The sequence below is a fragment of the Raphanus sativus genome, unplaced genomic scaffold, assembly GCF_000801105.2.
Source record: "Raphanus sativus cultivar WK10039 unplaced genomic scaffold, ASM80110v3 Scaffold0363, whole genome shotgun sequence".
In the NCBI taxonomy this organism is placed as follows: Eukaryota; Viridiplantae; Streptophyta; class Magnoliopsida; order Brassicales; family Brassicaceae; genus Raphanus; species Raphanus sativus.
This window is the reverse complement of record NW_026615683.1, coordinates 1-13,114: the sequence shown is the minus strand read 5'-3', so window position 1 is coordinate 13,114 and position 13,114 is coordinate 1. Positions and strand designations below refer to the sequence as shown.

At 28.4% G+C, this 13,114-nt stretch overlaps 1 protein-coding gene and 2 pseudogenes across 1 annotated transcript; 2 read left to right on the top strand and 1 right to left on the bottom strand.

The window, feature by feature from the left end:
* The first annotated feature begins 1,428 nt into the window (after positions 1–1,428).
* Positions 1,429–1,667, top strand: LOC130501982 (uncharacterized; annotated as a pseudogene).
* Positions 1,668–5,147: 3,480 nt separating this feature from the next.
* On the top strand, positions 5,148–5,386 carry LOC108825251 (uncharacterized; annotated as a pseudogene).
* A 2,102-nt stretch (positions 5,387–7,488) lies between these two features.
* On the bottom strand, positions 7,489–9,915 carry LOC130501983 (uncharacterized). The gene is made up of 6 exons (XM_056996796.1): positions 9,835–9,915; positions 9,331–9,575; positions 9,063–9,159; positions 8,619–8,704; positions 8,343–8,437; positions 7,489–7,736 (listed from the first exon to the last, which is right to left on the bottom strand). The coding sequence occupies exons 1-6, from the start codon at positions 9,913–9,915 to the stop codon at positions 7,489–7,491; spliced, it is 852 nt and encodes a 283-aa protein (XP_056852776.1).
* Positions 9,916–13,114: the final 3,199 nt, after the last annotated feature.

The following is a 13,114-nucleotide window of genomic DNA, read 5'->3' as shown; positions in this document are numbered from 1 at the left end:
AGTTAACGTAGAAAAGGTGTCTACAATCTGAAATGCGAGTAAAGTATATCGATCAGCTACATATGCCCTTGACAACCTATGAAAGATTAAAATCATTGTACTTCGTTTTCTCTGCTGTTTCTTGTTGGAAGAAATCGAACTTTTCTATCTTTGGGGGGTCCTTTAGAATAAGAAGAAAAGTTGAATCTTTCTACTGACATAAAGAAACAAAAACGATCATTCAAAAATCAGAGTTTTCGAATTAAGCCCAATAGTTCCTACACTAAAGTTTCAAGCCCAAAAGGTTGTATATTCCAAAGGCCGACGAAAACGCTTATTTCGGGAGCTTAACCGCTTGATTTAGTTCGTGCAATGATACACTATAACCGGCCGGTTTTTGTTCGGTTTGATTTGAGACATTAATTAGAAATTAATATTGATATGATCGTTTTTGATCTCAATCTCAGAATATATGGAACTATCAATGTATCAATTTTTGCCTATCCTTGGTTGTTTTTATTGTCGCTTAACATATGTGATCTGCGATGCGATTGGTCGTAAATCACAGGTTGTTATTTCATTTTAATGTCGCATGATTAGTTGTGGGTCTTGATTCAAATCACCCGAAAAAACAGCGACTAAAAGTTAAGAATATATTGATCACGTGATTGATCGCATGTCGCATATCGTATAACACGTAAACAAACATAATTTTAATCACATATCACAAGTTTATTCGTAGGTCGCAAATCACAAGTTGCGCGACACATAAACAAATATGATATTAACGAACATGATCCATTTCAATTTTTGATCAGATTGGATTGTACCATATTAAATTAGATGAGCTTCAAATCGATCTGTAATATATTAATAATAAATAGATTGTTTTTTTTTCTTGATAAACAAATGGATTAACTCATATCTACTATATATTAATTAAAATCTCTTCCAACTTCAAGCGTAGAATTCATATAATATGTTTTAAGGTTATTCTAGTTATAAGTATTATCTAGTAGGTATTAGTATATTCATACTTCAATGAATTAGTGCTAATCTGAGTATTTAAAAGATGAAATCTGCAAACAAATTTCTGCTGGAAATCTACTTAGATCATGTAATATTGTAGTTACTGTATTTATGATTTGGTTTCCTTGCTAAGAAGGGCAGTAAATATTTTAATATACAAAAATATGATTCCTTTTAATAGATATGAAGAATTGGAATAACTGTATTAGTCAAATTTTATTGCTGTAATATTAAATATTTCCACGAACATATGGAACATATACATTTATGAGTAATAAACATAACTAAATTCTTTTAATTGGAAATGTCTTTGTCATCATTATATCAAATATATAAATAGGGATGTAAGTTCATTTTATGACATATTCATTATAGTTTCATATACAAAAGAAAAAGAGAAAACAAAATATAAAGAAAAAGATGGGTAAAAATTTGAACGTGGTAAGCATAATGATAATGCTCATAGCGGTGTTTGTGATCGGAGGTGAAGCAAAATCGGAGGCAGAATGCAGTGTCATTTGCCGTCCATACTGCAAATTTTCATCATCAGCAGGAGAATGTTCTGACTGTCACAGAAAATGTAACCAATCTCCACCATCATGAGGACAAAGATTCTGAAGATTCAAAAGAGCAACAAACAATATGAATTACATAACTAATCTATAATATATGCGATGATTATATTGATGAAGATTTAATCCAAACTAGATTTTGACCCGCCCTTGAAAGGGCGGGTATTATTTTCAGTTTTATGAAACATATTATTTGTTTATAATTATTGAATGTATTTATCTTAGTAAAATCTTCTTTATAATAAATTCGACATATAAAGTCTCTCTGGTAAATTATGTGTTTTTTTCCTTTGTTTTATTCTTTCTCTAATAAATATATTTATTTGGTTTGTTGTTAAAATAAATAATTTTAGAACGCAAATGTATAATATTTTTATATTGATATGTTTTTTAAACAATGTGACATATTTCTATATTAATTAAATATTTACATTGTAATTTAATTTTTTATACAAATAAACATATTTGTGTAGTTTATTGTTAAAAAATGATTTTGAATACAAATGTACAGTATTTTGTATTGATTTTTTGTTATGTGCTGCCATTATTTTTTGTTCAAATATAAATCAATTTTAAAATACTTTCGTTATTTGAATATTTTTAGTTTCTTATACATCAGAACAAAATTCATACAGACCCGGGGGATTCAATTTGAAACTCACACCTAAATTTATATCCAAACATGGCCTAATATCAAAACCAAAAAAATCTATACCCGAAAAAATTGACCAGTAACTAAATGGGTACCCAAATATTTATTTCTAATGGATTCTGTAAACAAATAAAAAATATTTTACGTGTTTGGCTAAATTAAGTGAAATATAAAATTTTATTCAGTAATATTTGTAAAATATTAATAATGATCAATATATGAATATCGATTTGTTTCAATAAGTTATGGAATTGTAGTTAATGAATATAAATTGATTTGAAATGCAGTGGTAGAATCTGTAAATAAAAAAAATACAAAAAGGAAGTACCTGAAAAAAAATATCAAAAATATATACCCGAAAAAAACGACCCGTACCTAAATGAATACATGAATGTATATATATGCCTAACTGATTTTGTAAACAAATAGAAAATATTTTTATGTGTTTGGCTAAATGTAGTTAAATAGAAATTTTTTATTTACTCATATTTTTTACAATATTAATAATGATCAATATATGAATATCGATTTGTTTAGATAATTTTTGAAATTTTAATTAATTAATTTAAATTGTTTTAAATGCAATGGTAGAATCTATAAATAAAAAACACAGAAAGGAAGTACTGAAAAGAAATTTCAAAACCCAAAAAATCTATACCCGAAAAAACGACTCGTACCTAAATGATCCGAATGTTTATGCCTAACTGATTTTGTAAAAAAATAAATATATATATTTTTATGTGTTTGACTAAAATATGTGAAATATTTTTTAATAGTAATTTTACATATTAATAATAATCAATATATGGAGACATCAATTTGTTTAGATAAGTTTGGAATTACAATTAATTAATTTAAATTGATTTTAAATGTAGTGGTAAAATCTGTAAATAAAAAATTACAAAAAGGAAATATCTATTTTTTTATAAATGCAATGACTAAATGTGTAAATAAAAGGAAGTAAATATACTGCTATCCATGTTTCCAAACAATTCTCATTTAATATTGTTATCCATGTTTCCAATCAAACTTCCTTTTTAAACTGCAATTCATGTTTCCAAACACACCGAAATTGTACTTCAACTTTAATAAGATAGATAAGATAGATTCCAAAAGCGTCAATTACGGCTTGATGTAAGAACGGTCCATCCATGTAGGACATAACCATGCATTATATATTATATAACACACATATGTTAAAAAGTAATTTGTATAGGAGCATACACATGTCGACCATTGATCCAACGACATGTAATGTATGCGCCTCAAATGTGGTGGACGGATTAATATCTCCAGATTTACATAATACATGGACCGGTTATGGCCAAAATTTGGAGTACAACCAAAAATTAACTTAAAAATGTCTCTAGTCTTGTAAATTGTAGATCCGGTTTTGGTGACGAGCAGCGGTTCGCTAGGCTTAGGAGCTGATAACCGGGTTCCCGAGAGTATGAATAAAACATTTTGTACTAACCACTGAATCCTGTAGTTAACGTAGAAAAGGTGTCTACAATCTGAAATGCGAGTAAAGTATATCGATCAGCTACATATGCCCTTGACAACCTATGAAAGATTAAAATCATTGTACTTCGTTTTCTCTGCTGTTTCTTGTTGGAAGAAATCGAACTTTTCTATCTTTGGGGGGTCCTTTAGAATAAGAAGAAAAGTTGAATCTTTCTACTGACATAAAGAAACAAAAACGATCATTCAAAAATCAGAGTTTTCGAATTAAGCCCAATAGTTCCTACACTAAAGTTTCAAGCCCAAAAGGTTGTATATTCCAAAGGCCGACGAAAACGCTTATTTCGGGAGCTTAACCGCTTGATTTAGTTCGTGCAATGATACACTATAACCGGCCGGTTTTTGTTCGGTTTGATTTGAGACATTAATTAGAAATTAATATTGATATGATCGTTTTTGATCTCAATCTCAGAATATATGGAACTATCAATGTATCAATTTTTGCCTATCCTTGGTTGTTTTTATTGTCGCTTAACATATGTGATCTGCGATGCGATTGGTCGTAAATCACAGGTTGTTATTTCATTTTAATGTCGCATGATTAGTTGTGGGTCTTGATTCAAATCACCCGAAAAAACAGCGACTAAAAGTTAAGAATATATTGATCACGTGATTGATCGCATGTCGCATATCGTATAACACGTAAACAAACATAATTTTAATCACATATCACAAGTTTATTCGTAGGTCGCAAATCACAAGTTGCGCGACACATAAACAAATATGATATTAACGAACATGATCCATTTCAATTTTTGATCAGATTGGATTGTACCATATTAAATTAGATGAGCTTCAAATCGATCTGTAATATATTAATAATAAATAGATTGTTTTTTTTTCTTGATAAACAAATGGATTAACTCATATCTACTATATATTAATTAAAATCTCTTCCAACTTCAAGCGTAGAATTCATATAATATGTTTTAAGGTTATTCTAGTTATAAGTATTATCTAGTAGGTATTAGTATATTCATACTTCAATGAATTAGTGCTAATCTGAGTATTTAAAAGATGAAATCTGCAAACAAATTTCTGCTGGAAATCTACTTAGATCATGTAATATTGTAGTTACTGTATTTATGATTTGGTTTCCTTGCTAAGAAGGGCAGTAAATATTTTAATATACAAAAATATGATTCCTTTTAATAGATATGAAGAATTGGAATAACTGTATTAGTCAAATTTTATTGCTGTAATATTAAATATTTCCACGAACATATGGAACATATACATTTATGAGTAATAAACATAACTAAATTCTTTTAATTGGAAATGTCTTTGTCATCATTATATCAAATATATAAATAGGGATGTAAGTTCATTTTATGACATATTCATTATAGTTTCATATACAAAAGAAAAAGAGAAAACAAAATATAAAGAAAAAGATGGGTAAAAATTTGAACGTGGTAAGCATAATGATAATGCTCATAGCGGTGTTTGTGATCGGAGGTGAAGCAAAATCGGAGGCAGAATGCAGTGTCATTTGCCGTCCATACTGCAAATTTTCATCATCAGCAGGAGAATGTTCTGACTGTCACAGAAAATGTAACCAATCTCCACCATCATGAGGACAAAGATTCTGAAGATTCAAAAGAGCAACAAACAATATGAATTACATAACTAATCTATAATATATGCGATGATTATATTGATGAAGATTTAATCCAAACTAGATTTTGACCCGCCCTTGAAAGGGCGGGTATTATTTTCAGTTTTATGAAACATATTATTTGTTTATAATTATTGAATGTATTTATCTTAGTAAAATCTTCTTTATAATAAATTCGACATATAAAGTCTCTCTGGTAAATTATGTGTTTTTTTCCTTTGTTTTATTCTTTCTCTAATAAATATATTTATTTGGTTTGTTGTTAAAATAAATAATTTTAGAACGCAAATGTATAATATTTTTATATTGATATGTTTTTTAAACAATGTGACATATTTCTATATTAATTAAATATTTACATTGTAATTTAATTTTTTATACAAATAAACATATTTGTGTAGTTTATTGTTAAAAAATGATTTTGAATACAAATGTACAGTATTTTGTATTGATTTTTTGTTATGTGCTGCCATTATTTTTTGTTCAAATATAAATCAATTTTAAAATACTTTCGTTATTTGAATATTTTTAGTTTCTTATACATCAGAACAAAATTCATACAGACCCGGGGGATTCAATTTGAAACTCACACCTAAATTTATATCCAAACATGGCCTAATATCAAAACCAAAAAAATCTATACCCGAAAAAATTGACCAGTAACTAAATGGGTACCCAAATATTTATTTCTAATGGATTCTGTAAACAAATAAAAAATATTTTACGTGTTTGGCTAAATTAAGTGAAATATAAAATTTTATTCAGTAATATTTGTAAAATATTAATAATGATCAATATATGAATATCGATTTGTTTCAATAAGTTATGGAATTGTAGTTAATGAATATAAATTGATTTGAAATGCAGTGGTAGAATCTGTAAATAAAAAAAATACAAAAAGGAAGTACCTGAAAAAAAATATCAAAAATATATACCCGAAAAAAACGACCCGTACCTAAATGAATACATGAATGTATATATATGCCTAACTGATTTTGTAAACAAATAGAAAATATTTTTATGTGTTTGGCTAAATGTAGTTAAATAGAAATTTTTTATTTACTCATATTTTTTACAATATTAATAATGATCAATATATGAATATCGATTTGTTTAGATAATTTTTGAAATTTTAATTAATTAATTTAAATTGTTTTAAATGCAATGGTAGAATCTATAAATAAAAAACACAGAAAGGAAGTACTGAAAAGAAATTTCAAAACCCAAAAAATCTATACCCGAAAAAACGACTCGTACCTAAATGATCCGAATGTTTATGCCTAACTGATTTTGTAAAAAAATAAATATATATATTTTTATGTGTTTGACTAAAATATGTGAAATATTTTTTAATAGTAATTTTACATATTAATAATAATCAATATATGGAGACATCAATTTGTTTAGATAAGTTTGGAATTACAATTAATTAATTTAAATTGATTTTAAATGTAGTGGTAAAATCTGTAAATAAAAAATTACAAAAAGGAAATATCTATTTTTTTATAAATGCAATGACTAAATGTGTAAATAAAAGGAAGTAAATATACTGCTATCCATGTTTCCAAACAATTCTCATTTAATATTGTTATCCATGTTTCCAATCAAACTTCCTTTTAAACTGCAATTCATGTTTCCAAACACACCGAAATTGTACTTCAACTTTAATAAGATAGATGTAATTACTTCACAACATGTGTATTTTCTCCTTATAAATAAGATTATAATTTTTAATACTCATGCTCAAGTGACTTCGTAAACATAACTATTTTGTGAAGATAAAATTAGTTAAATCAATTTATTCATATATACTTTTCACTGCAAAACAATTTAGTTACGACATTTGAATGAATGCATACCTCCAATAGGTTTTTCTACATTAATATTAAATTTTGCTTCATTAACCATACTCATAAATGATTAAAGTACAGATTATGTAGCTTCAATTTTGAAAGTTCAAAGATATATATATATATATATATATATAAAATGTAAAGAAACAAAGAAAAAACCCTTCGAACGCAAGAGTAATAACATGGAGTTTAATTGTCTGAGAGAAAGATATAGAGAAGGTCCATCTTCAAGATCAGAGAGAGATAACTACCAGCAGCACCGCATCACCAACTATGGTAGTAGATATTGCATTTGAAAAAGAACTTGTAATCACTGTGAGTGAAGCCGAGTTTTTCCACCCACGAGGAAGCAGCTTTTTCATGCCTATCTCTATCATCATGATCTGATGTCCGAGGCATGTTCCACACGTTACCACTGGCCTTGTAGGTCATTGCTCCAGATGGAGGAAGCACAACTTCTTTACTTGACTTCCCATGCTCTTTCAGCTTCTTATCATCCTCAACAAATGTTTCTGAGAAATCATCAGCAAAAACTAGTTTAGATCTAGGGAAATAATGATTAAGAGAACGAAAATGTAATTAATCAAAAACACTTGTTAATTTGTTATACCTAAAGGTTTTGAATAACCAGCAAATTAAACTCGAAGAAAGCAAGAAAAGTAACAGAGAATAATAAATTATAAACCCTTAGATCTGTATTTAGAAGCTTTAAAAACGAATTTTATTTCGACCAAGAATGGTGGCCTTTACCTTATTTAAGTCACCCTTAAGATTAGCAGCTTTATAATAGAGAAACACCAAAATTAGGAAACATACAATCATAATCCTTTAATTATCTCCTCATCAAGCTTATACTACAAATCAATCAATCTCAATAAACTCATCCTCTCACCAAACTTAATGGTAAACTATCTAGCTATCAAACTGAACACTAGTTATGTAATGATGGTTTCCCCATATTAATATCACTGTATCACTATTACTGATCTTCCTTCGCTAACGTACACTTAACAAAAAACAAAGTGCATCAACTATATGTGCAAGATAGTTTAAGAGACATTAGTAGAGCTTATTTCATTGTAAAGGTATTGTTAGTTCTCAAATGATGACCCAAGTACCTGGAAAGTCTGGTTTCAATTTATGGTACGTTAGGAACGCAGCGGATAACTCCTTCTTCATGCATTTCACTGATGGAATTTGATAAATGGGATACCTAAAGTATTTCCCAAGAACTAAGTTAATATATTTTTGGAGTAAGACACAGAAACTATCATCAAATTAACATCATGAGAAAAAAAGCAAGTTCGTCTCTATGTTTTGGAGACTCACTAAGCAACATATTCAACATCTAAGTAGGCTTAAACTGAATATGATGATAGAGAACTCAGATATACCAGGCTATGGACAACCAGCTATCTGGAGAAAGATCTGAACTTGTCAGACTATGCAAGCCACTGTGCTGCTCAGCCAGTAGCTCAATCTACAAAACATATAAGCAAAAAAAAAAAATCACTTGGACAACAAATCCAACATCAAAAAGGGGAAACACAAGCTGCTGTGAACAAACGCAAATCAAAACAGCAAGAAAGTATAAAAAAAACTTTAGAGAGAAAACTCAACTGAAACACATATCAGTTTTAGAGTTTGTATATTGATAATGTGAATGAATAACTTACAATCTTTAAATCTGTATTTATATATCATCCGATCTCAGATATTCATCTTTTTCTTTGTGAAAAGTTTATTATCTACTAGACTGTACCAATGGATCTTTTCATTTGAATGGTGCACCAAGATTTATTTTATTCAAGAATCAACACAAGACAAGTATACGATACCTTTGCAGTCAGTGGGTGCCTCTCGTGCGGCTTTTCAAGCTCGTTGTATTGAAAATAAAGGTAGCCTAAGCCATCATCTGTTCCTACCGATGAACTCCTACAAACGAAAGAAGAAAGAAGCAATTACTTGAAAGAAAGATTCATTCAAAAATTTTTTTTTTTGAAAGAACTACACTAGCAACACATACGATATGTACTTTATAGCCCAGTAACAAGAAGCAAATGATAAGATGCACAATATGCTGGGGTGAGACAAGAGAAACCTAACCCTGAAGAAGAACCACAGCCATCAGCGAAGGGTTTGATGGTGAAGATCTGCATGGCTGAGAGTGTAGGAGCATAGTAGGAGGTAACCTCTTCATCGATGCCTTCCAGAGAAAGAGGAACCTCAGTACCAAAACAGCTCAACTCTTCATAAGCAGACCAAATATCTCTGAGGACGATGTGAGGCCTTATCACTTCTTTTGCTTCAGCTCCTGAAGCTACCGTTGAAGAAGATGACGCTCCACTTGGCTGCACACATTGAATGGTTTAACGTTAACCGGGTTGGGGGAAATTAAACCTAATCTCTTATTTTCTTAATAAGCCCTCGTATTATTTCAATCTTATAAATTACTACGCATAGTTCTTATTGTCGAATGTTGTTGCTAGAGTAAAGGAGTTCAGATACGATTCTTCATCAATGTAAACATATAATCACAACGTATAGGTTTTTTTAGCTTCTTGCAAAGCCTCGTATTAGATTTTACAAAAAAAGGATACCAAACGTTACCTGAGCATGATAACGAACAGGGACAAGAGGTGAAGTGCGTGCGAGAAAGCTCTGGTAATTAGAACTTACTCTGGAGGACATTTTCTTCTCACCAACGAAGTAAATATTAGTGAAATTTTCTTTTAAGAAATGGTTTCTGATTCTTACAGAGATAGATGAAAAATGGAGTAGGAGATGAAATGAAACCTCTAAATAAATATGAAATTGGGAAAGAAGGTAATAAAATAATTCAAGGGGAAAAACAAAATTAGTTTTAAAAATTATTATCTTTCTATAACTATTCCATATTATTCTTAATATTGGTCTCTTCTGTATTAACTTTTATTACCATTTATTACCAGTGGACCATATTTTTCTTCCTTATTTGTTTATATTTGTCCTTTTCTATTTATGAATTTAAATATATAATAGAATAAATGAATATGTATAAATTTTACTAAATGATATACAATATCAAAAATATATTAATAAAGAAAATGACACTAATTTGTACTCCCTCCGTTTCAATTTATTTGTCGTTCTAGACTTCGGCACGCAGATTAATAAAACATTTAATTTTGTATATTTACTAGATAAAAACATCATTACCAATACACCTAATTAGATTTCAACCAATAGAAAAATAGATTAGATTAAAAAGTCAATAAATTTTGCATTGAAATCATAAAACGACACTTATTTTGAAACGAAAATTTTGCTCCAAAACGACATATAATTCAAAACGGAGGGAGTACAATATAGGAAATAACATAACATATTGAATAAATACATTGTTTTATTTTCTAGTGTGGACTCTTACGTTACATGGTATGTGATGACAGAGTATGTGCTGGATTTTATTTATACTAAATATTGACTTTTGTTTGTTGCGTGATTTTATGTCTAAACCTTATTTGGGAACCTCCAAAAATGTTAGATACTCTAGTCACATGTGTGAATTTGTGATTGGCTAAGTATTATGTTTTGTAATTACTAATTAATTCTTTTATGTCAAATTATTAACTTTTCTGGAACAAAATTATATTACTACTATTAATTAAAACTATTAGGAATTCTTGAATGCACTAAGAGAACTTTCAATGGGGTTCTAGCTCTAAGGTTCTAAAAAACATATATGCATATGTTTGTGACAAAAAGTATATGTATATATTATGTATATGTATGTAATTAAGGAGTTTTAAACTTTGCGAAAAAACACAATCAAAAATATCTGAATTTGGATATGTTTCTTATGTAATATAGGTGATGAGGATCGGCATCATCTATCTTTTGATTGCTCTTTTAGCTCTCAAGTTTGGTCTTTCTTCTGCTCGAGATCCCATCTAAATCCACCTACTCTTTTTGGGGATGGTCTAAAACCCACTCGTCGGAAGAAATAAAAATGTTTTGATGTATAAGATAATATTATATCAATTTATTTATTTGTATTATATAAAAAATAATAGTATTTAATGATAATATTATATCAAGATGATGATTCTTTTACTATTATATTTAGGAAAAGAATCATCATTTTACTATTATATTTGGGAAACGATCAATGAGAAATTTTGAGATGGATCGATGAGATAATTTTGGGACGGATTGATTGTGGACTGGCTTTGATACCTAAGTAAATTTTATGAACTTACAAATTAAAAAAAAGGTGATAAACAAATGAGTAATTCTTGGGTTCACTCCCTAGGGTGAACCTCTAGGTTCACCCACCAATAAGAGTTCACCATTTTATATTTAATATCTTTTAGAAAAGGAAATAAAATATTGTCAAGTTATATTACGTTTTTTAAAAAATTAAAAAATAAAAGCTCAAGAATTAAAATAAAAAATAATAGTAGTTGAAAAAAATTATTTTAAAAAAAAGCTTTTTATACCATCAGCAAAATGCTAAACCCTAAACCCTAAACCATTGGGTAAACCCTAAACCCTTGGACAAATTCTAAATTCTTGAATTTTTTAAAGTAATTTTAGTACCGTCAGCAAAACACTAAACCCTAAACCCTAAATACTATACCCTAAACCCATGGATAAATCTTAAACCTTTGGATAAATCATAAACCCTAGAATTTAAGATTTATCCAAGGGTTTAAGATTTACCCAAGGGTTTAGGATATAACATTTAGGGTTTAGGGTTTAGTATTTAGGGTTTAGTATTTTGTCGATGGCATTAAAATTATTTTTAAAACTTTTTTTTGTTTCCAACTAATTTTATTTTTTATTTATTCTTATCTTTTTAATTTTTAAAATATGACAATATTTTGTTTCCTTTTTTAAAAGATATTGAATACAAAATGGTGAACTCCTATTGGTGGGTGAACCTAGAGGTTCACCCTAGGGAGTGAACTCAAGAATTACTCCAAACAAATTAGCTCAATGTCCATATATATTAGTCATGACCTTTTTCAATTTCTGATGTAAATTTTTTTCCTAAGAAGTCCCTCGATGTAATGGTCTTTTGAGCATTATTTTCAGAATTTATGGACAATGATGGATAGACCAATTTTTGCATCAGATTAAATTTGAGTTATTCTTGGGTTCACCCGCTAGGGTGAACCTTTAGATTCACCAACCAATATGATTTAAGTATATTACATTTAATATCTTTTCAAAAAGTAAATAAAATATTGTTAAATTATATTATGTTTTCAAATAAATAGCTGAAAATAAATAAAAATAGTTGTAGTTGCAAATTTTTTTTTTTAATAAAAACTCTAAACCCAAAATACTAAACCCTAAACCCTTGGGAAACCCTAAACCCTTGGGTAAATACTAAACCGTTGGATGAATCATAGTTTTAAAAATTAAAAAAACTTTTTTTTCAATTATTACTGTTTTTGTTTATTTTTAGTTATTTATTTTAAAAACATAATATAATTTAACAAGATTTTGTTTCTTTTTTAAAAAAGATATTAAATAAGAAATACTTGAATCCTATTGGTTGGTGAACCCAAGAATAAGTCATTAAATTTTGTTCGGGTTAGACTGTTACATGCGAGTTATATTGGTCAATATCAACTATATACTAATTTGGATCTCTTCCAACTTCCGCTATGGATTCTATCTCAAATAATACATTTTTAACTTATTCTAGTAAGTGTCAATTTAACAGGTATTAGTATATCATAATATGTCAACAAAATTAGTGATAATCGAAGTATTTTTTAAGATAAAATATTTAGAACAAAATTTCTGCTAAAAATCTACTTAGATCATGTAATGTCGTATTTGTGATTTGGTTTTCTTGCTAGGAAGGTTAGTAAATATTTTAATATACAAAATATGA

Bases quoted from the DNA above. Each gene is read 5' to 3' on its own strand.
- LOC130501983 (XM_056996796.1), bottom strand. From the start codon at position 9,915: ATGTCCTCCAGAGTAAGTTCTAATTACCAGAGCTTTCTCGCACGCACT. The intron at 8,705-9,062 runs GTATCGTATACT...TATGTTTTGTAG, and splicing joins GGCACCCACTGACTGCAAAG to ATTGAGCTACTGGCTGAGCA. The intron at 7,737-8,342 runs GTACTTGGGTCA...ATGATTTCTCAG, and splicing joins ATTGAAACCAGACTTTCCAG to AAACATTTGTTGAGGATGAT.